Source organism: Ictidomys tridecemlineatus, chromosome 4 (assembly GCF_052094955.1).
Source record: "Ictidomys tridecemlineatus isolate mIctTri1 chromosome 4, mIctTri1.hap1, whole genome shotgun sequence".
In the NCBI taxonomy this organism is placed as follows: Eukaryota; Metazoa; Chordata; class Mammalia; order Rodentia; family Sciuridae; genus Ictidomys; species Ictidomys tridecemlineatus.
This window is the reverse complement of record NC_135480.1, coordinates 6,202,513-6,228,923: the sequence shown is the minus strand read 5'-3', so window position 1 is coordinate 6,228,923 and position 26,411 is coordinate 6,202,513. Positions and strand designations below refer to the sequence as shown.

At 38.3% G+C, this 26,411-nt stretch overlaps 1 protein-coding gene across 1 annotated transcript in view; it reads left to right on the top strand.

The window, feature by feature from the left end:
- The window catches only part of Top6bl (TOP6B like initiator of meiotic double strand breaks), an 81,696-nt gene that overhangs the window by 32,712 nt on the left and 22,573 nt on the right, over positions 1-26,411 (top strand). Inside the window, exons 4-10 of the mRNA XM_078045535.1 lie at positions 7,494-7,603; positions 14,183-14,266; positions 17,409-17,464; positions 18,095-18,166; positions 21,064-21,256; positions 21,555-21,705; positions 23,584-23,730. Of these exons, the coding sequence (XP_077901661.1) occupies positions 7,494-7,603; positions 14,183-14,266; positions 17,409-17,464; positions 18,095-18,166; positions 21,064-21,256; positions 21,555-21,705; positions 23,584-23,730 (813 nt within the window). The remainder of the gene's footprint in view (positions 1-7,493; positions 7,604-14,182; positions 14,267-17,408; positions 17,465-18,094; positions 18,167-21,063; positions 21,257-21,554; positions 21,706-23,583; positions 23,731-26,411) is intronic.

The window sequence follows — 26,411 nt, the reverse complement described above, 5'->3', positions numbered from 1 at the left end:
GAGACATTAATGAACAAGGGCAAATTGTGGCAGCTGCAGTAAAACAGGCTTTAGATGCCAGGCCAAGAACATGCTACAATTGTCAACAAACAGGACATTTTAAAAGGAATTGCCCCATAGGAGGAGGGTTTAACAAAACTAGGTATCAAACAAGTAGAATACCGGGTATTTGCCCACGATGCCGTAGAGGGAGACATTGGGCTAATGAATGCCGTTCTCAAACCACCATAGAGGGTACTCCATTATATTGGGCTAATGAATACCGTCCTCAAACCACCATAGAGGGTACTCCATTATCAAAAAACGAACAAGGACAAGGTGTTTATCCACAATATCGTGGACAAAGGCATCGGGCTCCGTTGCCAAAAAATGGACAGGGGGCCCCAATGCTCCGGGGCCCCAAACCACAAATATACGGAGCACTGGAGGAACCCAGCAACCCCAGCAACCCCATCAGGGTAGTGCCCAGCACATCAGATCCCTCATCAGACAAACCAGAGGGAGCGCAGGGTTGGACATCTGCGCCTCCACCAAATCAGTACTAACTCCAGAGATGGGAGTTCAAATCATTCCCACAGGGGTAAAAGGACCTCTTCCCAAAGGAACAGTAGGCTTATTATTGGGACGCAGCTCTTCTACTCTAAAAGGACTTTTGATAAGTCCTGGGGTAATTGATTCCAATTATGAAGGTGAAATAAAAATTATAGCCAGTTCTCCAAAGGGTATATCAGTAATTTCACCAGGAGATAGAATAGCACAGTTACTAATAATACCAAGCCTACATGATAAATTTTCCAGTCATGTTGTAGAAAGAGGTTCCAAGGGATTAGGCTCCACAGGTGTAGATTGGGCTATGCTTTCTTTAAATTTAGATTCTCGCCCCATGCTAAAACTAAATATTCAAGGACATGAATTTAATGGGCTACTGGATACAGGTGTGGCTGTACTGGACCGGTAGTCAATGACGGGTAAGATCCAATTACAATGGTACCAACCTAAGACAGGAGGCTGACGCCCTGAGGTCAGCTCATCCGAAGACGGGTAAGGACCATATGTATTGGACAACCTAAGGCAGGCACGGTCCATAAGCCACATGCTTGTTGTTTAAACAGAGAGGGGGAGATGTTGAGAGCCACAGCCAAAGGGGCCCCAGCAAACTTCCAGCTGCCAGCAAGCTTCAGACTGCCCCAGCAACATCTAGCTGATTGGCTCCTCTGCGGTGATGTTCATTGGGCTGTTTCCCTGCCCTTCAGACTGCCAGCTGATGATTGGCTCACAGCTGCCCCAGCAACATCTAGCTGATTGGCTCCTCCACGGAGCTGCTCATTGGGTGACTTCTTTGGCTCTGCCCACGCAACCCAGCCAATCGGCCTCAAGAGGAGGAGGATTGTGGGAGGAAAAGGCTGGTGTGGGGGAGAGAGGCTTGTGGAAGCCGGTGGTGGCAGTTGGGCTCTGAGGGTTTTTCCCTGGAGCTGTTTTGTTTGGCGTTTGTAGTTCTAAAAATAAAGTTAGTTTCTTTTTGACAAGTGGCTCCTGATTTGTGCCAAGCCAGACTTCGGCAAGTTCCAAATATGGTAGAGAGATTAGTGAATCAAAAAATAAATTAAATCTTGCTGGAAAGTCGAATTGTTAGTGTTCAACAGTTTCTCAGCCCTGTCTCTGACGTCTATCAGAATCACCAAACCCAGATCAGCCCTTCCAAACCCAGTCTGTATCCCACCAATCTGGGCTTCAGATACCTCAGGATGGCCTACGCTGCAGTCCTAAGATCTCCTATTTGTAAAGAGACCACCAGGGATACACTCATGCAAAGGAGCAACCCCAAGATGCAGCAGCAAGACAAGGGCCACCAGCACTCTCAGCAGGAAGACCTCAGGCTCTTCCAAACCTTCAGACACCCCCCCACTGGACCTGCAGGTCCCAACTGGAGTCCCCAGACAGAGGCTCTTGTGGTGGTAAACCTGCTGGCACCCAGGCCCCAGGCCCTGGCTGGTGTCCCCAAATGGGTGCAGCCACAGCAGCCAAACCTGGAGTCTTCCCCCGAAATCCTCTAGGCTATGGTAGCAGCGGTAGTGGCAGTGGTTGTTAGCAACAGGCAGTAGTAGGTCGGCAGTAGCAGCAGCTGCAATGGCAGCTGCAACTGCATCTGGGCGGGATAGGTCACCAGGCGATCTCCAGAGGTCAGCATCATTGTCAGCTTCAGTTACATCCAGGGCATTGGTTTCTTCTGTGGCAGCAACACCTAGAAAGAAGACTTCCAGACAACTGCAACCTGGCAGCATCAGAAACGAGGCAGCAATGGCAGCGGTTGATTGACAGGAGATTTCTGGTTCAGCAGCAGCAACCTCAGAGGTTGCTGTTGGATTCACTTAGGAGGTAACAGAGGCCCTCGGGAGAGAAGAGACCTCTGGGCTGGGCAGCAGCGTCTGCAGTCTGCAGATGATTAAGTTTTTCTCCCTCCGTTCTCAATCTATGTCCTTTGTTGGAGACCTGAGTAACCATGCCTTTGCTGACTGGCTTCTGGACTGGTGAGCTTTATGAATATGCAGCCAGGGTCACTAATCCCTCTGCTTTTTAAGGCCCTGAATGAAGATTTCCTGAAAGATTTCTGATCCTCATTAAAATGTCCTGCTTTCTGTTTCCTTTTTAAAAGGATGTCAGCTGTTTTATAATACAGAAATAATTAGCCAGTGTAACTAATGACATCAAGCCACAGAGCCAACCAAAAGGGCTTTTCATCTTTTGTCTTAATTAACCTCATTCTTAGAAATACATTAGTATTACTGCTTTATTTACTATCATATTATTTACAAACATTATTAAATAAAGCTATGTTAAAAACCAACTAGTTAATTGATTTGCTGAGTCTCTTGAAACAAAACAAAACAAAATATAACTAGATTTCAACATTACCACCATCACAGAAATTATTATTTATTGGTACCAAGGATTGAACCCAGAGGCACTTAACCACTGAGCCACATCCCCAGCTCTTTGAGAGAGAGAGAGAGAGAGAGAGAGAGAGAGAGAGAGAGAGAGAATTTTAATATTTATTTATTTTTTTAGTTTTCGGCGGACATAACATCTTTGTTTGTATGTGGTGCTGAGGCTCGAACCCGGGTTGCATGCATGCCAGGCGAGCAAGCTACGGCTTGAGCCACATCCCCAGCCCATCCCCAGCTCTTCTTATATTTAATCTAGAGATAGGGTCTTGCTAAGTTGCTCAGGGTCTCTTAAGTTGCTGAGGCTGGCTGTGAACTCGAAATTCTCCTGCCTCAGCCTCCTGAGCCACTGAGATTATAGACATGTGCCACCGTGCCTGGCATACCTGGTTAATTTTTTTTTTTTAAAAAGAGAGATTGAGAGAGGAGAGAGAGAGAGAGAATTTTTAATGTTTTATTGTTTAGTTCTCGGCGGACACAACATCTTTGTTGGTATGTGGTGCTGAGGATCGAACCCGGGCCGCACGTTTGTCAGGCGAGCGCGCTACCGCTTGAGCCACATCCCCAGCCCCTGGTTAATTTTTTCAGTTAATACTTACATCTGTATTTGTTTTATGAAAATTATCAGTCATAATTATTTCTTCTGACCTATTTTCATGTCTTTTACCTTTTTTCCTTTTAATTGATATAATACATCATAACACGCCATTTTAATGTGTTCACAGGTTTTTAATGTATTCATAAGACTGTGTAATTATCATTGCCATCTAATTCCAGTGTATTTGCATCACTTAAAAAGAAACCCTATGCCCAGAAGCAATCATTCCACTTACCCTCATCCCCTATTCTTTGGCAAATATGATCTACTTTTTATATACATTAATTGACTTATTTTGAACATTATGGAATCATGTGGCCTTTTGTGTCTGATTGCTTTAACTAAGTTTCACTGATATTATAGTGAATACTTCATTTATTTTTAAAATATATATATTTTTAGTTGTAGGTGGACACAATACCTTTATTTATTTTTATGTGGTGCTGAGGATCAAACCCAGTGCCCCACGTGTACCAGGTGAGCGCTCTGCTATGAGCCACAACCCCAGCCCTATACTTCATTTATTTTTATGGCTGAAATAGTCTACTGTTAAACCATTTATCATTTGGTGGACATTTGAGTTATTTCCAATTTTGGCAATTACAAATAATGCTGTAATGAACATTCATTTACTAATTTTTCTTTTAAATTTACTCGTATCCAGTTTAACTATTCATTAGGTTTTAATTTCAAGCCATTATCTTCAATTTCCAAGATTTCTAATAAGATTTTTCCCATGGCTTTTAGTTGTGTTTCATGACTTATTTTCTCTTCAAAGGTTTAGAATATAGATACTTAAAGTCCCAGATTATTCTATTAACTCAGTTTCCTTGGGTATAAATGCTGTTTGGTAAATGTTATAGTTTTCATGGTATTGATCTCCATAGCTTGGTAATTTTTAGTTTAGGGATAAATGCCTATGATCTATTTAACTTGAGTACATTCTGTATTGATAGCTACAGTGGGAGATTCTCAGGGTTGATGAGCCTAGCCTTGCATTGTATATATCTTGGATTAAACTGTATTTGGGTGGCAAGATACAAAGCTCCTGCGTCTCAGTGGACAGTATAGTTCTGAATCCTGTAGGCGCATATATATCATAGTTCTAAGACCCTTTTTCTAAATCAGTGATGCTGCTGCCAGTGTTCCTTGGCAGGCAATATATCTCTGGCTTTCATTCACATTTTGGTCCCTTGCTTAGACTTTCTATGTTATCTGGGTGGCTGTTAGTCTTAAAATTTTGAGTATTGCAATATTAGCTCCATTTATCCCCCAGTGCAGGCCCCAAATATAGTATATCTTTAGACTTTGTTTACCATGATGGATTCTCTCACTTGCTCACTTTTTGTTGTTCATTTTGAAGACAGGGGAAGAAAAATACCTCTCCATTTCTTGACTATAAGATTTCCCTTTTCTTTTTTTTTCCTTCCCATAACTGTCTTTATTAATTTAAAAATATGTGTTCTAGGCCTGGGGTATAGCTCAAAGGTTGCCTAGCATGCATAAGGCCCTGGGTTAAATCCACATTACCTCCCCCCACCATTTTTCCCCATCATTTTATATGTTTGGGAAGATAAGATTTCAACATGTGCTCAATTTATCTTAAAACAGAAGTCTTTCATTAGCTAGTATTTACCTTTTTATATTTAACTCTAGCCAATCCATCTATCTTTTGTTTGTTTTCTTGCTTGCTTGCTTGCTTGCTTGCTTTTTGGTGTGTGGAGTCAGACAGTTGAAATTGCTCTTCTCCAAAATAACTATATAATTTATTTTAAATTGTTATTAAGAGAGGCTTAGGGATATAGCTTAGTTGCATGAATGCTTGCCTAGCATGCACAGGACCCTGGGTTCAAGCCCTAGCACTACACACACATATAACTGTTATTAAGATTTCTAGCTGGGGTGGTGGCTCAGTGTTAGATCGCTTGTCTAGCATGTGTGAGGCACTGGGTTTGATTGTCAGCACCACATATAAATAAATAAAGGTCAACAACTTAAAAATATATTAAAAATTTAAAAATAAAAAAAATATTTCTAAAAAAGTCATTTATAAGCCTTTTCACCTGTACCCACATCCCCCACATTTCTGTATGGGCTTATTCAAAGAGAAGGAAGATTTAGGAACAGTTTTTCTTTATTTCTCAGAAATGTAATTGAATCAGAATAAAGAGGTTGCCTGAGGTCAGGAAGTCAATCAGTGGTAAAGCATCCTGGTTCTTCGCCAAGCTTATTAAACTTCAGTGTAGCATAACCTTGCTACCATATTATCATCTAGGGCTTTGTGACTAAATTAGGTTTGAAAACCAAGCTAATGGCAAGAAAAATACTACCATTAAAACTGATAGCTAGAACTTGATCTTGGGAATGTCCATACTTCTTTGAAAAGGTTAAAACACTATTAGATATAAGTATGAATGAATGCCTTAGGAGATACTTGTTCTATTATTTTAGGATATATTTTATTTTTACTTGGTTTTTAAAGTTGATGTTTTGGTATGTCAACATCGTCAACCTCATTTACAAGGTAAAATTTGCAACACTGATATTTTATCTTTATATTTCTTTCGTTCTCCATATTGTATTAATAAGGAGGGTAAATAAAGGATAACATTTTACAAAATACAGGTTTGATTGTTTACTTGTAATATGAGTGCCAGGGAATGTGTGGTGTATACTTTGATTGCCGCAGACCGGCTGCGGCAGAGCCGGGGGTGACGAATAACTTGTGCACGTTTATACAGCAGGAGTAGGAGCCATTTATTGTAGGACAACAGAGCTATTTATACATTTTGCACAGCTTATCTTAATTAGCATAAACTAGATACATCAGTCAACCAATAAGGAATCTCCACACTTAATGGCTCACTTTTGTTACTTCTCAAACCACTCCCTCTGGCATTTTGCCAGGCACCAATCAGACTTGTTTACGAACTCTAACATTCCCCTGGCAAAATACCAGGTGTTATTTTGACTTGTTTACAGACCTTAACATTTGATGTTTGTATGGATGACCCACAGCTCACCAATACTTTATACAAAGTTCTGAATCAACATATATGAATGTGCCAAGTAGTTAATTTACAAATTAAATGGGCAAGATTTTGGGGCTGGGGTTGTAGCTCAATGGTAGAGCACTTGCCTAGCATGTATGAGGCAGGGGGGTTGATCCTTAGCATCACATAAAAATAAATAAATGAAAGTTATTTAAAAAATGGGCAAGAGTTTGAGTTTAAGTTATTTAAAAAATGGGCAAGAGTTTGAGTTTATTAAAGATGACCTCCTTTATAAATATACTATATTAGATTCTTTCCTGAGCTGGGCGTGGTGTTGCACGCCTGTAATCCCAGCAGTTTGGGAGGCTTAGGCAGGAGAATCACTGGTTCAAAGCCAGCCTCAGCAATAGCGAGGTGCTAAGCAACTCAGTGAGACCCTGCCTCTAAATAAAATACAAAATAGGGCTGGGGATGTGGCTCAGTGGTTGAGTGCCCCTGAGTTTAATCCTTGATACAAAAAAAAAAAAAAAAAAAAAAGCATGCCTGAGACATTCTTGAATTTTTTCTGCTTTCAGTTCTAAATTAGTTCACTTCTCTGGATTTGTGTTAATTAGGTAATGAATTGATCTATGAAAAACAATAATATCAACTAGAACTATCAGTTCTGAAGATTGCTGGCAATGAACATGACTTTGTAGAAATTAATTGAAGAATCAAGTTGATTTAGCAAATGTGAAAAGTTGAAAGCATGATATTAAATGTCTTAACCCCAGAAAGTAATTCTAAATGTTCAAACAATTTTGATGATGCATAGCCATTTCAGTCATATTTTAAATTTCTCAGGTAATCTTTTCATCAAGGAAAAGCCTTCTTGGCTTGATGATTTAATAAACAATTCCAGAGGCTCTGGTCCTTATCCAAACTGATTGATCTACTCTGTTGCCATTTCTTCTCACACAGAACTACAATCTATACTGCCTGGATTCTCTGCAAAGCTGACTTCGACTTCAGGGGAAGGTAGCTATTCTCTGGACACATCAGGGACAACATCCTTCCAGATGATTTTTGAGGCAAGCTATGTCCTAATTTTATAAACTACTGGTGATTTAAATTTTTTTCCTTCTTATTTTTTTGGTACTGGGGATTTAACCTAGTGTACCACTGAGCTATGTTCTCAGTCTTTTTTATTTTTTATTTTTGAGACAAGGTCTCACTAAATTGCTTAGAATCCTCTTATCTCAGCCTCCCAAGTCTCTGAATTATAGATGTGTGTCACTGCACCTGGCTGATTCTTATTTTTCTACAAATCTAATAATAGGAAAAATAGGTCCATCAGAGGTCCAGGTTTAAAGTAAAATAAGAGATATTGGTTCTCAAACTTTCCTGTGCAGATATTAAATTATCTGGGCACTTCCAAATACTAATGTCTGTATCCTAATCCAGAAGGTTGTGATTTAATTGATCTGGAGAGTTGCATTAGTCTGCCTGAGCTGCTATAACAAAATGCCACAGACTAGGTTGCTTAAACAATAGAGATTTAATTTCTCACAGTTCTCGAGCCTAGAAGAACAAGATCAAGGTGCCATCAGGGCTGGAAAGAGTAGTTTTGCCTGTAATCCCAGCACTCTGGAGGCTGAGGCAGGAGGATTAAACGCAAGAGTACAAGACCAGTCTAGACAATATGACAATACAATAAGACTATGTCTAAAAATAAATGGTGCCATTAGTGTTACTTTCTGGTGAGACCTTTCACCAGAAAACAAATTGCTGCCTTGTTGCTATATATTTTTACATGGCCTTTCCTCAGCATCTGCATGGAGAAAGAGAGAGATCTCTGGTGTCTCTATAAGAAGAAACACTTTAATACCTTATATTATTTTCTTAAGTCCCCCACCTACAAGTAGAGTGATTCTGGGAGTTAGGGCTTCAACATATGAATTTTGAATGACACAATTTGGTTCATAGAGGTGTGGCCTAAGTTTTTGAATTGTTTTTTAAAATCTCAGATGCAGTTTGGGAACCATTGAAATAAACTCTTATTTGAAATTTGAATCTCCTGATAAAGAAAATAAAAATGAATTTCCAGTGCATATCCTATTTGTATATCTTTTTATTCAGTTGGTTTAGATATCTCTTTATTGATTTATTTGTATTCCAGATTTATGAAAGTGACAATTAAGTTCTTCATTCTCTTTAATAATTTTCTGGCTCTATGTCTCTCTTTTCTTGGATTTGGTAGAGTTGTAAAGAATTAAAATTATTCAAACATTCTCCAAGGAAACACTTGAGAAGCCTTTTTCCACATTTGAATAATGATTTGGCCCCTTGTGAAAGGAATGGGTACAACAGCAGAACCACAGAAACCCCTGGCTATGCCTTATCTTCTTTAGGAGAAGGAAAGGTAAACCATGTAGAACAATTAATGGTTAGTCAGCTCTGAAACTACTAATGTCAAGTAGCAATAAAAAGGTGATTCCAGTGAACCATGAAAAGCAATTTTAGAAAATGAGGTTATATTTTTTTAGCCAGTCTGAACAAGGAACCATAATTAAGCCTCCTGACAATTTGATAAGGTGGATATATATACAAGTATAATCACTCCATTTTATAGATAAGAGAACTGAGATTCAGAGAATTTGACTGACTTTTCCAGAGTCATATGAGAGTCAAGTGGCAGAATTAGAACTTGAATCTGTAGGTCATATTATTCATGTAGGTCAGTGCTATTTCAATATTCATTCATTCATTCATTGAGAAACTTTTGTCTATTCAAGTTAGTTACATTGAGCCAGGAACTATAGGTACAGAGTTCCAAGCCATGTTACCTGATCTCAAGGAACTTGGGGTGTAAAGGGAAAGATTGATGTATAATTATGAGAGGTAAGCACTGATAGTTGTGGTAGCCAAGAGAAAGAGCACCTTACCCAAAGGAAAGGGTCCATGTCTAAAGTCTTGATAGATGGAAAATCAGATTTACTGAATAAAAATAAATTCAAACACTTATTAGGAAGTTGTTATGAGAGTGATAAAGTTTCTCTTGTTTTCCTTCTTATTGTAAAAGCAGTGTTTCCCTCAGAAGAATTGAAGTATAACCAAAGCAAACATTCAGAGCACATATAATTTGGCCTCTCAAAGAAACCAGTGTTAACATCTTGGTATACATCTTTTCACATCAGAGTTGGACATTTCAATTTAAGGTTTCCAGAATGGACCAGTTCCAAAGTATGGCCATGGAAATAATTAGCTGAAAATGAGTGGAAGTCAAGGTCATTATCTTTGAGGAGGTCAGGAAACTGAGACAGAGTTGTTGCTAAGGCTGGTCATCTAATTAGTAGGAACAAAACACTGTCTTATTTTGTGGTGCTGGGAATTGAACCCAAGGCCTCATGCATGGTAAACAAGCACTGTACCACTAAGCCATACCCCCAGCCCTTTGGTCACCTACTTGGATGTGAAAGTCAGGCTTGGAGTACAGACAAAAACTGTGAGCTTAGTGACCAGGAGCAAGTTCATGCTGGAAATTACAGGGTAAAGAGTAGTATAGCCAGACAGCATTAGCCTCAGGGAACAAGAGTTTCCTCAAAGCATTTCTTCCACTACATCATATTGTTTATAATGGTGTGTAGCTATTTAAAACACACTGGAATGATGAAAGTGAAAAGAGAAAAGGGGGAGTTTGCAAAATATTTCATTATAAATACATCAGTTGGGGAGAAGGGTTGATTAGAAAACTTGAGAGCAAAGACTACTTAATGGTGACATCTATGAAAAACTAATATAAATGATCCACTGATTTGGGCCTGTGGGGAAAATTAATATCAAGGGAGACTGAGAAACTCATTTAGGAGAGATGTTGGGTTTTGTGTTTATGCTCAGTGTGAGTCCTACATCTTGAAGCCATAAGGCTGGGTAACGTGTTTCTCCAAAGCAGTCTGATTTCACAAGGTCTTCTGAACAACCTTACCCAGTTTCATATTATTTTTCTAACAATATTAAAAGATAAAATGCATGGAGATAACATGCATATAAACAAATATGGAATGGAAAAAATGAGAGAGAGACTGAGACATTCTTCAGGAGAGCAGCAGAGGGCCCATGATTGTATCAATTGATGTTTGAACATGAACTATTATATCAGACTTGCCTTTAGAGGTTAAGACTAAAACCACATGGTTCTCTAGTGGTTTCTGCTTCCAGAACTGTCAGCATTGATTTTTTAATAATAGCACTTAAGTAAGTTTACTGCTTCTGTAGATGTGCCATGCTGGGGTACTGGGTTTCTGATATTCAACTATAGACTTTGTGTTCTTTGTCTGTCTCTCTGTGTGTGTTTCTCTCTATGAATAGAACTTAAAAGGGTTAACTGTCTTCTGCTAACCTGTCATTAGATCACTTTATCCATTCAGTCTGAGTTAGATGCCAATTATCTTGTGTGTTCCTTTAGCACCTCATATACCTAAATTATAGACCTTTGCACTTTGACATATGAAATGTCATATTCATATGTCTCTTCCTTCTGAACTATGTGAATTCTTCTAATTCAGAGATTGTATTATGTATCTCTGTAGGCCTAGGTATACATAATAATATACATTAGTGGGTTTTTAAAAAATATTTATTTTTTAGTTGTAGTTGGACACAATGCCTTTATTTTATTTATTTTTATGTGGTGCTGGGGATTGAACCCAGGGCCTCATGCATGCTAGGCTAGTGTTCTACCACTGAGCCACAACCCCAGCCCAACATGTTTTAAGAATAGGTAAATGCATATATTGAGTAGTTATATATAAGCATTTCCTGTCAACCTCCATAACATATAATGACGGGGGCTGGTGATGTAGCTGAGTGGTAGAGTGCTTGCCTAGCATATACAAAGCCCTGGATTTGATCCCCAGCACTGGGGGGGAAAAAAGATTATATATTACCACATTCACAAGAATCATTTTTTTTTTTCTTTTTGTGGTACTGGGGATGGAACCCAGGGCCTCATACATGCTAGGCAAGCACTCTACCACTCAGCTACATCCCCCAGCCCTATCTTACCCTATTCAGATAGAAAATAAACATTCTTAGAAAGTCACAGCATTGCATCGTAGTGTGTAGACTTCAGAAAAGGTCAGGTGTGTGTTTCGAATCCCAGTGCTGCCACCTAACTAGCTTGGACAGATTAATTAACTTTTTGCGTCTTATGATCCTCCTCTATAAAATGGGCATAATTTCTGCCATACATAAACTTGTTGCATGTACCAAGTGTTCAGTAGACGGCAGCTGTCATTATTATTAATTATAGCCCCTCTCTGAGCGCTGTTCAATGAGCTCTCACTTATTTGGTTGCCTTGTTGTTAGCTATAATTAGCCCTCTCTATGATATACCCTGTAATCACCAAGGTTATAGAGATTTTAAAACTGTTCCAAGAAGTTTTTTTGAAAGTATTAAATACAGAAAATGCTTAAAAGAGACCATTGCTTTTCTCCTGTTTAAATATTTATACTAAAAATTCTTAAAGGATGTGATTATGATATGTACCATTAACAAGCATAGATAATCCTAGACTTTTTTCTAGAATTGTCTAATATGCATTTTCTAATAATTTTTTCAAATGTTTTCATTGATCTCCACCTATTACATAGTTCTTGACCTTTTTCAGCTGATTTATAATTATTATCTAATATCTAATAAAGAATTTACATTTCCTTCCCTTTTCCGATTCTTCCTTCTTTCCTTTCTCTCTCTCTCTCAGACCTCCTTCCTTCCTTCCTTCCTTCCTTCCTTCCTTCCTTCCTTCCTTCCTTCCTTCCTTCCTTCCTCCTTTCAATTGAACCCATGGGTACTTAACCACTGAGCCACATTACCAGCCCTATTTTTTATTTTGAGACAGGGTCTCACTAAGTTGCTCAGATCCTGCTAAGTTGCTTAGACTGACTTGGAACCCGAAATTCTCCTGACTCAGCTTCTAGAGTCGCTGGGATTACAGGCTTGCACCACTGTGTTTGGCTACATTCTTTATTGTATTTTGGGATTCTGAGTTCAGAGACAATGTTTATTCCACTAAAAATATTTCTAGTACATGGCTCTCTATTTCCTAAGCCGTTAACAAGAACTTGATGATTTCTGACTGTACTTTCATTTTCCTGGACATCTTCATTTTCTAGGAGACTGTTTCTAACTCTGATTTTAGGGACACTGTATTAAATGTAGAGAGTCATTATAGGAAAGTGGTTAATACTAAAGATTTGGAGCCAAATTGACCTGGCTAACTTTGAGCAAGTTGTGTAACCTCTGAAAATTTTTTCACCTGTAAAAAAATATGGGTTATGTATACATCTTCTATGATGGTTAAATGAAGTAATACAAGTAAGATACTTTTGCACCATTCCTAGAATAGAGAAAGCCATTGTTGAAAAATTAAAAAGGTACATCTTATGTTTGTAGGGAAGTATCACAGTATATTGGAAAAGCATGGCAATTAGGATTGGAAAGACTTAGGGTCAAATTCCATCTCTATCACTGAAGAGCTAAGTGACTACTGACAAGTTGCCTAAATTCTCTGATCCTTTTTTGTTGTTGTTGTTTTTCCTCCAATGGGGATCATAGTACTTACATTACAGGATTGTTGTGAGGTAATGTACATGTAGCACCTGCACAATGCTGGTCACATTGTAGGCAATGACAAGTGCTGTCCATTACTGCTACCCTATACAACATTTGCTTTCAGGTATGAAGATCCTTAAAACCATTCTGTGAGGTAGATAGAGTAGAATTCTATAGTTAGACATGTTAATAAAGATGAATATAGTGAAGCATGTCATATAATTCCTCTTTCCTCATGCTGTCTTTCTACATTTTTTAAGTTTCATCAGGGTTCAGTGTTTTTTATTTGCCAGTCATTATTATAAGTGTCTCCATGTAGGTATTATCTTTGTTTTTGCTGACCAGAAAATGAGGTTCAGAGCAGGGAAGTTATTTTTTTTTCATGGTAATTTAAAATATTTTTTACAGAGCCAATACTAGAACACAGGTCTTCTGACTTTTGAGGTTACTCTGTAGCTTTTCCTTATAGATAAATATTTGAATAAATTAATTCAATAAATGAATGAATTCAAGTGTCTGCTTCTTTGACTCCACTCAGAATCTTAATACAGAGTGTCATAAAGACATTAAAATAGTAGAATTAAGATAGTTACTTTTCTCAGCTCTAATTCAAATTAATTTTGAATTTGTTTCAAAAGGTGGTTTTGACATTATAGGTTTTACTCATGTATTTCCTCAAATTCCATAAAATAGGCACTCTAACCCCCAAAATGATGGCTATTTAAATTCCCTTTTGTGTATAATTCTCATTCTCAAAGATGTTTCTCCTTGGATAAACAAAAAGCTTTCTGAGGTATAGTTATTTTTATAGGAAGAAACACCAGGGCTGAGGATGTGACTCAAGCAGTAGCCCGCTCGCCTGGCATGAGTGCGGCCCAGGTTCGATCCTCAGCACCACATACAAACAAAGATGTTGTGTCCGCTGAAAACTAAAAAATAAATATTAAAAAAAAAATTATCTCTCTGTCTTTTTTTAAAAAAAGAAACACCATATTGAATTCATTTGTGCCCTTGGGTTTGTATATTCGTGGTGGATGTTTTTATTGCATTGTTACAGGTTGATGAAAAGCCCAGAACTTTGATGACAGATTGTCTGATCATAAAGCATTTTTTACGCAAAATCATCATCATACACCACAAGGTAAGCTGTTCTTTTGCACAATATTGCTTCTCTTGTTTAAGTCATATGTTCTCAAGAAACTTCTACTCTGGAAGGACATGGAAGTTTATTGTTTTTCATTTTTTCAATGGAGATCATCAAAACTTATAATATTGGATTGATTTGGTTTCTATGCCCTTCAAGTAATCCTGTCCCTTCCCCGCTCTTCCCTTCCTTTCTTTTCCTTCCCTCCCCTGCCTTTCCCTTCCTCTCTTTTCCCTCCCCTCCCCCTCCCCTCCCCCTCCCCTCCCCTCCCCTCCCCCTCCCCCTCCCCCTCCCCCTCCCCTCCCTTCCCTTCCCTTCCCTTCCCCTCCCCTCCCCTCTCCCTTTTCCCTTCCCTCTGTACTAAGGATCCAGGGCTTTGCACATGCAAAACACATACTCTGAATTATGCTCCCAGCCAGGACACTTTTAATGTGGGTTATGTCATACACCTAAAAAGGCCCTGTGAATAAAGACTTTCTTTTGGATTCTTATTAGCATCTTCTTGCTTTTTCTTTTGGGGGTGGTGGTGGTACCAGGTATTGAACTCAGGGGCACTTGACCACTGAGCCACATCCTCAGCCCTATTTTGTATTTTATTTAGAGACAGGGAATCACTGAGTTGCTTAGCACCTCACTTTTGCTGAGGGTGGCTTTGAACTCGCAATCCTCCTGTTTTAGCCTCCTGAGCCACTGGAATTACAGGCATGTGCTGTAATTCCACTGCGCCCAGCTTATTAGCATCTTCTTACTACTTTATTGTATCACTTTAGATACCTGTTTTCCCTCCTCTGTGCTTTATTTTTTTTCCAACTTAGGTAATAAACCTTACAGGCGATCTCCTTCTTTTCTAAAGTGATTATAAGAGCAAATAAGGAAATTTGGATATTATTTCCAAATTTGAATAATATCTTGAACATTGAAAAGCTAAAATTTTTATTATTATCTGTAGTTAGATATTTATAAGAGGAATATCATTAAGCATGTCATTTAATCTCCCCTTTTCTTCTGTCTTTAGCAGGATTCACAATTCCAAGTGTCTCCATACACTTATTCACAACTCCCTACATGAAGTAGATTTTGTTATCATCAACCTCACTTTATAGCTGAGAAAATTATGGTACAAAGGTTAAGGAACTTGCAGAGTCAGGATTTGAACTCAGGCAATCTGGCTTTAGAGTACCCTGTTACCTTGTTATATAGAAAAATGTAGATTGAAATGGAATAATTAGAACAGTAATGTAAATTGGAGAGAGGACATAAAATCAAATGGATATAGGGAAGAAAAAGCAAAGGAAAATATAAAGAATTATTCATTTATTATATTTTGGATAACAATAGAAATAAGATTGATAGTTCTGCCAGGTTCAATGGCACATGCCTGTAATCCCAGTGATTTAGAAGGCTGAGGCAGGAAGATTGCAAGCTCAAAGCCAGCCTCAACTGCTTGGTGAGGCCCTAAGTAACTTAACAAGGTCCTGTCTCCAAATAAAAAATAAAATGGGTTAGGGATGTGGCTCAATGGATAAGCACCCCTGGGTTCAATCCCCAGTACAGAGAAAGGAAAAAAAAGATAGTTCCCTTAAAAAAGAGAAGGGATAATTTGGAAGAATGGCTAAGGAGCAGGATTTCCTTATAATTTGAGACCACCTAGAATTGTAGTGTAGGAGTTAAATTATATTTGAGACTGAGAATTTGTATAGAACAGGCAAGTTTTAAGTAAGCTTAATGAGAGTACAATTGAAAAAGGTAATAAAGATCAAGTGGAAAAAAAAAGTGATAAAGAGTATATTTTTCTTCCAGGTTCATCCATGTTGTCAGAAATAATAGAATTTTCTTCTTTTTTTTTAAAGACTGACTAGTATCCCTTTGTGTTAGCATGAAATATTTTCTTTATCCATTCAAATAAGCCAGGCACAGAAAAACAAATATCACATGATTTCACTTATGTGGGAATCAAAAACAATTGAATTCATAGAAGTAGAGAATATAATGATGATTACCAGAGGTTAGGGGAAGTTTGGAGGAGGGAATAGGGTCAGAGGGTCCAAAATTTTCAGTTAGGAGGAACAAGTTTTGGGGATCCGTTGCTGTTCCAGAATAATCCAATTCTGTTGTACTAGGATTGGCTCCAAGGTGCCACAAGACTGAAGAAAGAGAGGCCAGGAAATCTTAAGATTGTATAGAGTACAAATTTATTTGGGGACTCCCTGACAGAAGTATAGTTCTGGGCAGCAGCAAAACCATTTGGATCCCCAAATTTGGGTCAGAAAGAGGAGCATATTTAGGGGTTAGCACAAAAGTGACTTCATTGTGGCTGGAATGTACCTGGTTTTCTTAAGATCACATCAAAGAGTCAGGGTCCAGTCATAAAGCTCAACAGATGATTCTACAGGTTTTATTTATTATAGATTGCTAGGGAACTATGAAGGAAAAACCAATCTGGGTTACTCTGGGACAATCCTGGCAGTTATGACTCCAGATGGCTGCAGTCATATCAAGCTGAATCTTGTATAATTACATAGTAGGGTGACTATAAGTAATAATAATAATGTATTTCAAAATAACCAAAATATTACATTGTATCCCATTAAGGTATATAATTATGATTTATCAATTAAAATAATATTAATTTTAAAAGTTAAAGAATATCCTTTTCCTCCAATGATTAGGTATAGAAAGTTTTTTTTTTTTAAGAGAGAGAATTTTTTTAGTATTTATTTTTCAGTTTTCGGTTGACACAACATTTTTATTTTATTTTTATGTGGTGCTGAGGATCAAACCCAGCGCCCCGCACACGCCAGGCAAGTGTGTTACCGCTTGAGCCACATCCCCAGCCCTATAGAAGGTTTTTTGTTTTGGTTTTTTTGGGGGGTGGGTACTGGGGATTGAATTCAAGGGCACTCGACCCCTGAGCTACGTTTCCTGCTCAATTTTGTTATTTTATTTAGAGACAGAGTCTCACTGAGTTGCTCAGCACCTCACTTTTTCGGAGTCTGGCTTTGAACTTGTGATCCTCCTGCCTCATCCTCCCAAGCTGCTGGGATTATAGGCATGCATCACAGCATGCGGCTAGTACAGAAGTTTTTAGTCTCTATTTTTGGTTCATATGAAATCTCACACCTCATTTGTTGTGTTGCAGATCAGATTTAATTTCAGTGTAAAAGTAAATGGAATCCTCTCCACAGAGATCTTTGGGTAAGTCCTTAAGATAGTGCTATGGCTTTACAATTTTTCTCTGCCATTACTGTTTCTATTTCTAATAGGTTCACAGTTTGATTTTATTTTTTATAGATGGACACAATATCTTTATTTTTATTTATTTATTTTTATGCGGTACTGAGGATCAAACCCAGGACCTCATGCATTTGAGTCAAGCACTCTATTACTGAGCTACAACCCCAGTCCCACAGTTAAATTTAAAAAAAATTTTTTTAGTTATATATGGATGTGATATCTTTATTTTGTTTATTTTTATGTGGTGCTGATAATCAAACCCAGTGCCTCACATGTATGAGGCAAGCGCTCTGGCACTGAGCCACAACCCCAGCCCCCTCAGTTTTTTGATCCAAAATTACCTTGAAATTAATCTTGTGAGACCCTTCACATTTTCCTATTCTCTATTAGCTTCTAATGAGTAAGTAGATTCATCTGAGCCTTTCATGTTTTACCCTTTCACTAGAGAAGGTGACCTTTAAAATTGCCATTTTTCCTTTGGTTATTTGGTTACTGAATTTCAGTAATCTCTGGGGTGGTAATAGTCATGGGCCAAAATTTATATTAATTAGAGGTTGGTTTAAGATGGCTTAGCTTTTCTTTGCTTTGCAGGGTAGAGAATGAACCCATTTTGAACCTGTGGAATGGAATTGCTCTTGTTGTGAGCTATCAGCGTTATGTGAGGTGAAAGCAAAAACCTTGTTGTCCCTGTCCATGTTTTACTCCTGTTATGAATGTGCATAGAGTTGGAAATGGTCTCCCCTTGTCATTTATTTTATTTCATTATTATTTTTTTTCCTGTGATTGAGTCCAATGGCCTTTTACCACTGGGCTACATCCTCAGCCCTTTTTCTAATTTTTCATTTTGAAATAGGGTCTTACTAAATTGACTAGGCTGGCCTTGAACTTTGACATCTCTTGTTTGACCAGCTTCAGGCTTCCAAGTAGCTGGGATTACAAGTGTGCACCACTGCTCCTGACTTTTTTTTTTTTTTTAAAACAAGGTCTCAGTATGTTGTCCATGCAAGCCTCAAACTCCTGGGCTCAAGCAGTCCTCTTGCCTCAGCTTCCTCCGGAGCTGGGACTACAGGTGTGTACCACCACACCCAGCTACCCCGTAATTTCTATATTTCAGGTTTCAATTTTTCTATTAAAAAATAGAAATAAAGCTTTTAGGTTTTTATATTGAAAACTGATTATTATTTCTAGATCCTTGAATGTTCTAATTAACCTGTGGACATATTTTTTCTCCTTTCCAAGCATTCTTTTCTTTCTTCTTCTTCTTTTTTTTTTTTTTTTTTTTTTTTGGTACCGGGGATTGAACTCAGGGGTGCTTAACCACTGAGCCACATCCCCAACCCTTTTTATATTTTATTTTGAGACAGGGTCTCACTGACTTGGTTGGGGCCTCTCTAAGTTATTGAGGTGGGCTTTGAATTTGTGATTCTCCTGCCTCAGCCTCTCAAACTACTGGGATTACAGGCATATGCCACCACACTCAGCTCTTATTTTCTTTTATAAATGGAATGAGACAAGCTCTACTAATTCCAATCCCATTTAGACATGAAAAGACTGGATTTAAAAGTTTACTTAACTCTTGGCTAGAGAGATAGTATGAATACAAGGGAATTTGTTGTGTTAGTTTTTGGGGCATCAGCCTTTTGCATGGGTTTGGAAATCTCTCTCTTGCTAGCTCTGCCTCCTTCAGACCAAAAATATACATCTATGGAGGAAATGGTAAATAATCTGGACATACAGAACCCTCTGTCATGGGTTCCTTTGTTATCCAGCTACCACAGAGTCCATGGTGAACATGAAATTTACAAAGAAAGATCTAAGTGTGCTTAAGTCCAACTAATACATTAGTTGCATAAATGCAATGGTTTCTGCCTGTTTATATGCCCCAAGGAGTCATAGATCTTTTAAAAAAATATATTTTTTGTTGATAGACCTTTATTTAATTTATTTATATGTGGTGCTGAAACGAACCCAGTGCCTCACACATGCCAGGCAAGAACGCTACTGCTGAGCCCCAGCAGTAGCCCTTGTTTTCATTTTTAAATATTTTTTTTTAGTTGTAGTTGGACACAATATTTTTATTTTATTTATTTCTTTTTATGTGGTATTGAGGACCAAACCCAGCCCCTCGCACATGCTAGGCGAGCACTCTACCACTGAGCCACAACCCCAGCCCCAGAGTCATAGATCTTAACCTGTTAAGTCCTATACTTAAATCATGCAACATATCACTTAACAGTAACTTTTAAATAAATTTTATGACTGGGTGTGGTGGCATATTCCTGTAATCTCAGTGGCCCAGGAGGCTGAGGCAGGAGGATCACAAATTCAAAGTCAGCCCCAGCAACTTAGTGAGGACCTAAGCAATTGAGCTGAACCCTGTCTCAAAAAATAAAAAGGGTTGGGGATGTGGCTCAGTGGTTATACATCCTGGGTTCAATACCCAGTACCAGAAATAAATAAATATGTTTTTTGAGGTATATTTTAGTCACCTAAAATATGAGTAGAGTATTTGGAAGAAATTTTCCATACATATATATGAAAATAAAAATAAAGGATATATAAAGGGCTGAGGTGCTCACGTAGCACATGCAGGGCACTATGTTCAATCCCCGCACCACATAAAGATGAAATAAAAGTATTGTTTCCAATCTCAACTAAAACAGAATATTTTTGAAAAGGATATAAGCTCTATATTATGATTGCCAACATATTTTAATATGTTGTGTGTCAACTTTGTTGAAGTATTCATATAATTGAAAACTTAGGACTTAATGGGTTAAGCCTCGAAAACTGCCCATGATTTCTGTTTTCTTACTCTTGCACAAATTACACCTCAAATGAGAATATTTTTTATTCTTTAATCCAAAACTACACCTGATATATTTAATGATCTTGTAGAATCATTAAGTCTGCAGGTAACATCTAATTATCATAGCTTTACTGACAAGAGTTTACTGAGCCAATGTTTTGGGATAATTGATTGGTTTGGAGGGAGAGGAAAGGCTTACTACTAGTACTTCTTCTCTGTTTAGAAAACAGCTGTTGGAAAGTAAACAAGCACAAAATTTCATTAGATTTTTTTCTAAGAGAGAAAGTCTTATGTCTTTCTTACTGGCTCTATTAAACCCTAGTCTCAAACCTAGATGAACAGGGTTAAGTGTAGCATGTGTGAGAGCAGACATCTGAGTATCATGGGGCCAGTTTTAGCCATTTGTCCTTCACAATCCCATCACATAGTGCTGATCTTTGAATGACCTTAGAAACTTCTGCTTGGAACAGAGTCATCTTAGTGAGTGAAATACACTACGGAGAATAAGAAACTGCCAGTAGAAACAGAAAAAGTAGGAGCCATGATATCTCTGAATTGCCAGATTTTCTTCCCTTTCCATTGCTGTGATTCCTTAAGTGAGACAGAAGTTACTTATACCAGCGAAACTGATATGATAGTGTATGTGATTATGCATATCTTAGAGGTTATAAAAGGAATTTTTAATGTCTTTTAAAATAATTTCTTAAGAGGGAAAAAAGTTAAAATTGTCTTATCTGTTTTCTGACAGTAGACCAAAATTCATTACAACTGAATCACACTGTAGCAGAATCCACCCTGTGCTAGGACATCCAGTAACACTTTTCATCCCAGATGACTTGGCTGGCATGGGCTTGTTGGGTGAACTGATACTGACCCCAGCCGCTGCTCTGTGCCCCAGCCCAAGGGTCTTTTCCAGCCAGCTGAACAGGATTTCTTCAGTTTCCATATCCTTTTGAAAAAAAGTTCAAGGCAATTGCCTTTGAAGATCCCAATTTTAAAGAAAGCCTTTGTATATTATTCTAGAAGTGTTCTTATTTGTATAAAAACATATAATCCAACTTAAAAGACAAGTTAATTTGCTAGAGAACTGAGAAACTTGCACCATGGACTGGATGGTGCAAGAAAGAAAAATGAGGCTAGAAGAGTAGTTGGAGTTGACTAATCAGTGTTTTGTTTGTTTTATACAAGTGAATAAATAGTCATAAAAAACTAAAATTTGGCAATTTTCTTTAGCATCTATACATATTTCTATATGGACCTTCTGGTCTGCCTCTGGTATTGTCAAATCAGGAGCAGCCCAGTACTACTGTCTTGAAAGATATATGTTATTTCATTGACTGGAAGAAATACCAATTGTGTATGGTGCCTAATTTGGATCTCAATTTGGATGGAGGTATATATCCTTTTTTTTTTTTTTTTTTGCACAGAAATTCAGAACCTAAAGAACATTAGAAAAATTAAGGAAATATAAATAGCAGGTACATATAAAGACAGGACCCAATGATCTGATGGCTTATTCTGGGGTGTCACAGTGGGATACTGGCCTCCTTTGAGGGTTGTTGGAGTGAGGCAATGTATCAGACAGGCAAAGCCCAATCAGAGCCTGTTTAGCACTGCAGCTTGATATTGGTTCTCGCTCACTTCTACTCCTTCGTCTATTCCTGGTCCTCCTTCTAGGGTCTTGTTCAGAGGATTTCTATTTTCCTTAATCTGTTGATGTAAGGGCTTTAGAAAGGTGAGCAAGGGACCAACGGCTTCCTTGAACTCTTGTAGAAGAGAAATACTTGCCAATGAAAGTAGAAAACCCATATAAAATAATTAGAAGAAACTAAAACACAACCTAAATGCCAGACATAATAGTATTAAATCTGTCAAGCTGGCTATATTATTCATGTAGGGCTGAACACATTAGCTTTGGGTGAGTTATGCTAAAAGTTGGATGGTTAATAAATGGGCCAATAAATAAAACTGGGAAATAGGACTGTGCAAATGTGAATTGATGCCTAGGAGGTTTATCATTCTGTTGCTGGCTTGAATCCTTTGAAATTTGGAAGGTAGTCTGATCATTTGGACCCTGGGAAAAATGTCCAGTAGGGAAGAGGTATTTCTAGCATTGTGATTAGCACAAAAAGATAGAAGTGTCCTAGAATGAGGCGGTGGTCTCCAGGGAATGACAAAATCTGCACTCAGCAAGTAAACCTCCAGATAAGGTTCTTTTTCTCGAGTGGGTAGTAATTCCAGAGAATGGCTTTGAGAGGAAGTGTCCTTGGACAGGATATTTGGATATAAGTAGTTTGATGAGGAAAGACTGTTTAGTCTTAACAGACGCGATATCCTGCCTTCAGAATTTTGAATAGAAGGATGACCTAAGTGAACTTCTAGGAATCTTGGTATCTTTTATCTCTTTCATTTTTATTTTAGACATTATTGATTTCCTTTATATATTTTTACATGATGCCTGAACTTGCTCAGTTAACTCTGAAATGAGTAATGTAGAATACGTTCCTCCATGTCCTTCCTTTATTTTTCAAAAGGTCAGAACAAGGATTCATGTGGAGGTACTTTTCTGTATGGAACTATAATATAGAACTATCCTGATATATTCTATAGGACTCAGCTGCTAGAAAGTGACCATAGAGCATTGGATTACTTGGGAATACAAATATATGGTATTGGGGTTAAGAGCACCAATTTTGAAGTCAATCTGGCAAGGCCTTCAACTTAGTTCCACCACTTAATTGGCTCATGTTGAGAAAGATTGAATATCTTTCTGTGCCTCTTTTCTCATCTATAAAAAAGCATATGAATAGGTCCTACTCCAGAGTGTTGTGAGATCTAAACATTGTGATAGTTCATGAGAAAATTTAATATGATACCTGGCATATAGCACAAGTTAGCCGTTTATCAAAAGTTAGCTGCTTTCATTATCATTACTCAAGTTTGAATCAGATCTCTGCCTCTTACTAGCACAACCTGCGTTCGAAATTTGTATGAGGAATAAATCAATTTATTGTTGGAATGTTTCTCAGTAAATGCACAGGAGTGTTGTTTGGTTTACATTTACATATCCAGTTGTTATTCTGATGGTCTTCCTGTGAGTCACTATTATTCTATCATGTGGACAGAAAAACAAGTTCAGGAATGGAATGGAGTGTTCAAATGTAGATTCTTATTCTAAGGTCCTTTTTGTTTGGGGTATAAGTTCTTTAGTCAATTAGCATTTTGGGGTCTTTACTTACCTTAGAAATTTGTGTAATATCTTGTCTTCTAGATTTTGTGCTTCCAGATGTGAGTTATCAGACTGAGTCCAGTGAGGGTGCTCAGTCTCAGAATATGGACCCTCAAAGACAAACTCTGCTGCTTTTCCTCTTTGTGGATTTCCACAGTGGATTTCTAATCAAGCAAATGGAAATATGGGGTAGGTACAGAATGGGGCCGCCAGCTCGGTTGTGCCAAATGCTAAAAGGATAAAGAAAGGGAAACATTTAATGCATCTATCTGAATTATATATTTTTTTGTAGAATAAAGAATTCCAGTGAAAAGTTTTGCTTAATAAATTAATAAATTATATGCTCTGTAGAAAAGATCTATAAGTTGATGTGTAATGCCAGATTCATGGGACCCCAGTAGACCTCCAGGAGCCAAATCCGATGCAATCACACAAGAGTCTTTATTGCAAGCTTGAGCTTGGACTCATACCCGTACCAGACGCAGCGGTCCCAGGGAGTGAGTCCTGGTCCTTTGTTCAGTGAGATTTTATAGGTTTCTGGGGATACTCTATGCATCACAACATCACTCAGCAAATCATTTCACTCCGCAGGAAAATCAAACAACAACTCTTAACATTGGATATTGGTTAGCACATTCACTGGCAGGAACAAGTTGGGTAGGGGTGATTGGTTAGTACAAGAGGGGGATTCCTTTGAACTGATTGGTTTAAGCCACGAGGGGTGTACGTGCTGAACTACATGGTGTCCCAACATGTTATCAACTACCATAAACTACTGGGGGGTCATCTGGCATCCCAGGTATTTTCCCTGTCTCATGCTGATTGGTGGTTGCTAGGGGGTTGCTATGGGTCTTCACCTAGCCTAATGGAGTCAGAGACATCTGGGCCATCTCTCCTGTTATTTGCAGACCAAAAAAAAATCAGCAGGATGGGTATGTGTCTAGGAGTGCTCTGTGGGTTTTTCTAAGGACAAACATCCCCTTCCTTAGACAGGCTTTGAGGTAGAAGCTGTTTTCAGAAATGGAGTCACATCAGTTTCTCAGATGCAGTACTTAAATAACAACATTCTGGGATTTTGGTTGGCTAGAGGTCAGCAGACACTTTCTAAAATTTTCCCTGACAGGAATATTAACTTAGGTTAGTAGCTTTCAACTTTAATTGCACAATGTATTACATGGAGAGCTTCTACAAAATGTCTAAGTATTGTACAGCGCAATGGTACACATCTGTAATCCAAGCAACTCCGGAGGCTAAGGCAGAAAGATCATAAATTCAAGGCCAGCCTTCACAACTTGGTAAGACTGTGTCAAAATAAAAAATAAAAATGGCTTGGGTATATCTCAGTGTACTAGCTTTTTTTTGTACTAGGTTCAATCACCAGTACAAAAAAAAAGCCTAATCCTCACCCCAGAGGTGGGGTGCAGGTGTCAGGGTTGTTTTGTTTTGTTGGCCTAGGGCCTCATTTATGCTAAGCACTTCCACTGAGCCACAACCCTGTTCCCTCTTAACATGTTGTTTTTTTTTTTTAATTAATTATTTTTTTTACACAAATAGAGCACAACTTTTCATTTCTCTGGTTGTACATGATGTAGAATCACACCATTTGTGCATTCATATCCATACATAGGGCAATAATGTCTGTTTCATTCTACCATGTTTCCACACACACACACACACCCTCACCTGCCCTCCCCCCTGCACAATCCAAAGTTCCTCCATTCTTCCCTTGAGCACCCTCTCATCATGGATCAGCATCCACTTACAGAGAAAAAAAATTGGTCTTTGGTTTTTTGGGATTGGCTTACTTGGCTTAGCTTGACATTCTCCAACTCCATTCATTTACCTGCAAATGCCATAATTTCGTTCTTCTTTAAGGCTGAGTAATATTCCATTGTATATATATAACACAGTTTCTTTTATTTAATAAAATTATTTATTTATTTATTTTCTCTTTTTTATTTGTTCTACTTAGTTGTACATGACAGCAGAATGCATTTCAATTCATCATACACAAATGGAGCACAACATTTCAATTCTCTGGTTGTACATGATGTAGAATCACATCAGTTTGTCAATTGTACCTGTACATGGGGCAGTAATGTCTGCTCATTCTACCATATTCCCTGCCCACACCCTCCATTCCCATCCCCCCCCCTGCACAATCCAGAGTTCCTTCATTCTTCCCTTGCCTCCCCCCATTATGGATCAGCATCCACTTACAGAGAAAACATTTGGTCTTTGATTTTTTTAGGATTGATTTACTTTACTTAGCAAAATATTCTCCAATTCCATTCATCTACCAACAAATCCATAATTTTATTCTCTTTTAATGCTGAGTAATATTCCATTGTGTATATATACCACAGTTTCTTTATTCATTCATCTATTGAAGGGCATCTAGGTTGATTCCACAGTTTAGCTGGTATGAATTGAGCTGATATAAACATTGAGGTGGCTGCATCACTGTAGTATGCTGATTTTAAGTCTTTTGGGTATAGACTGAGGAGTGGGATAGCTCAGTCAAATGGTGGTTCTATTCCAAGTTTTCTATGGAATCTCCATAACTGCTTTCCAAAGTGGTGTACCAATTTGCAATCCCACCAGCAATGAATCAGTGTACCTTTTTCCCCATATCATGGCCTATGAGAGACCAACCTTGCATGTGACTTCAGGTGGCAGATGCTGCTAGATGCCCTGCCCTTCTTGGGTTTGAGGGACCTTTCTTTGTGCATGGGCCTGCCTTCTTACAGCCCCAGGGGTGGAGCTATCTTCTCCTGTTCCTTTGTAATATTACCCTTTTCCCTGTTTGGGATAGAATGTTCCATGGAAATGCCTTTTGTCTGTCCCCTTATCTTACTGTACCCTTGGGT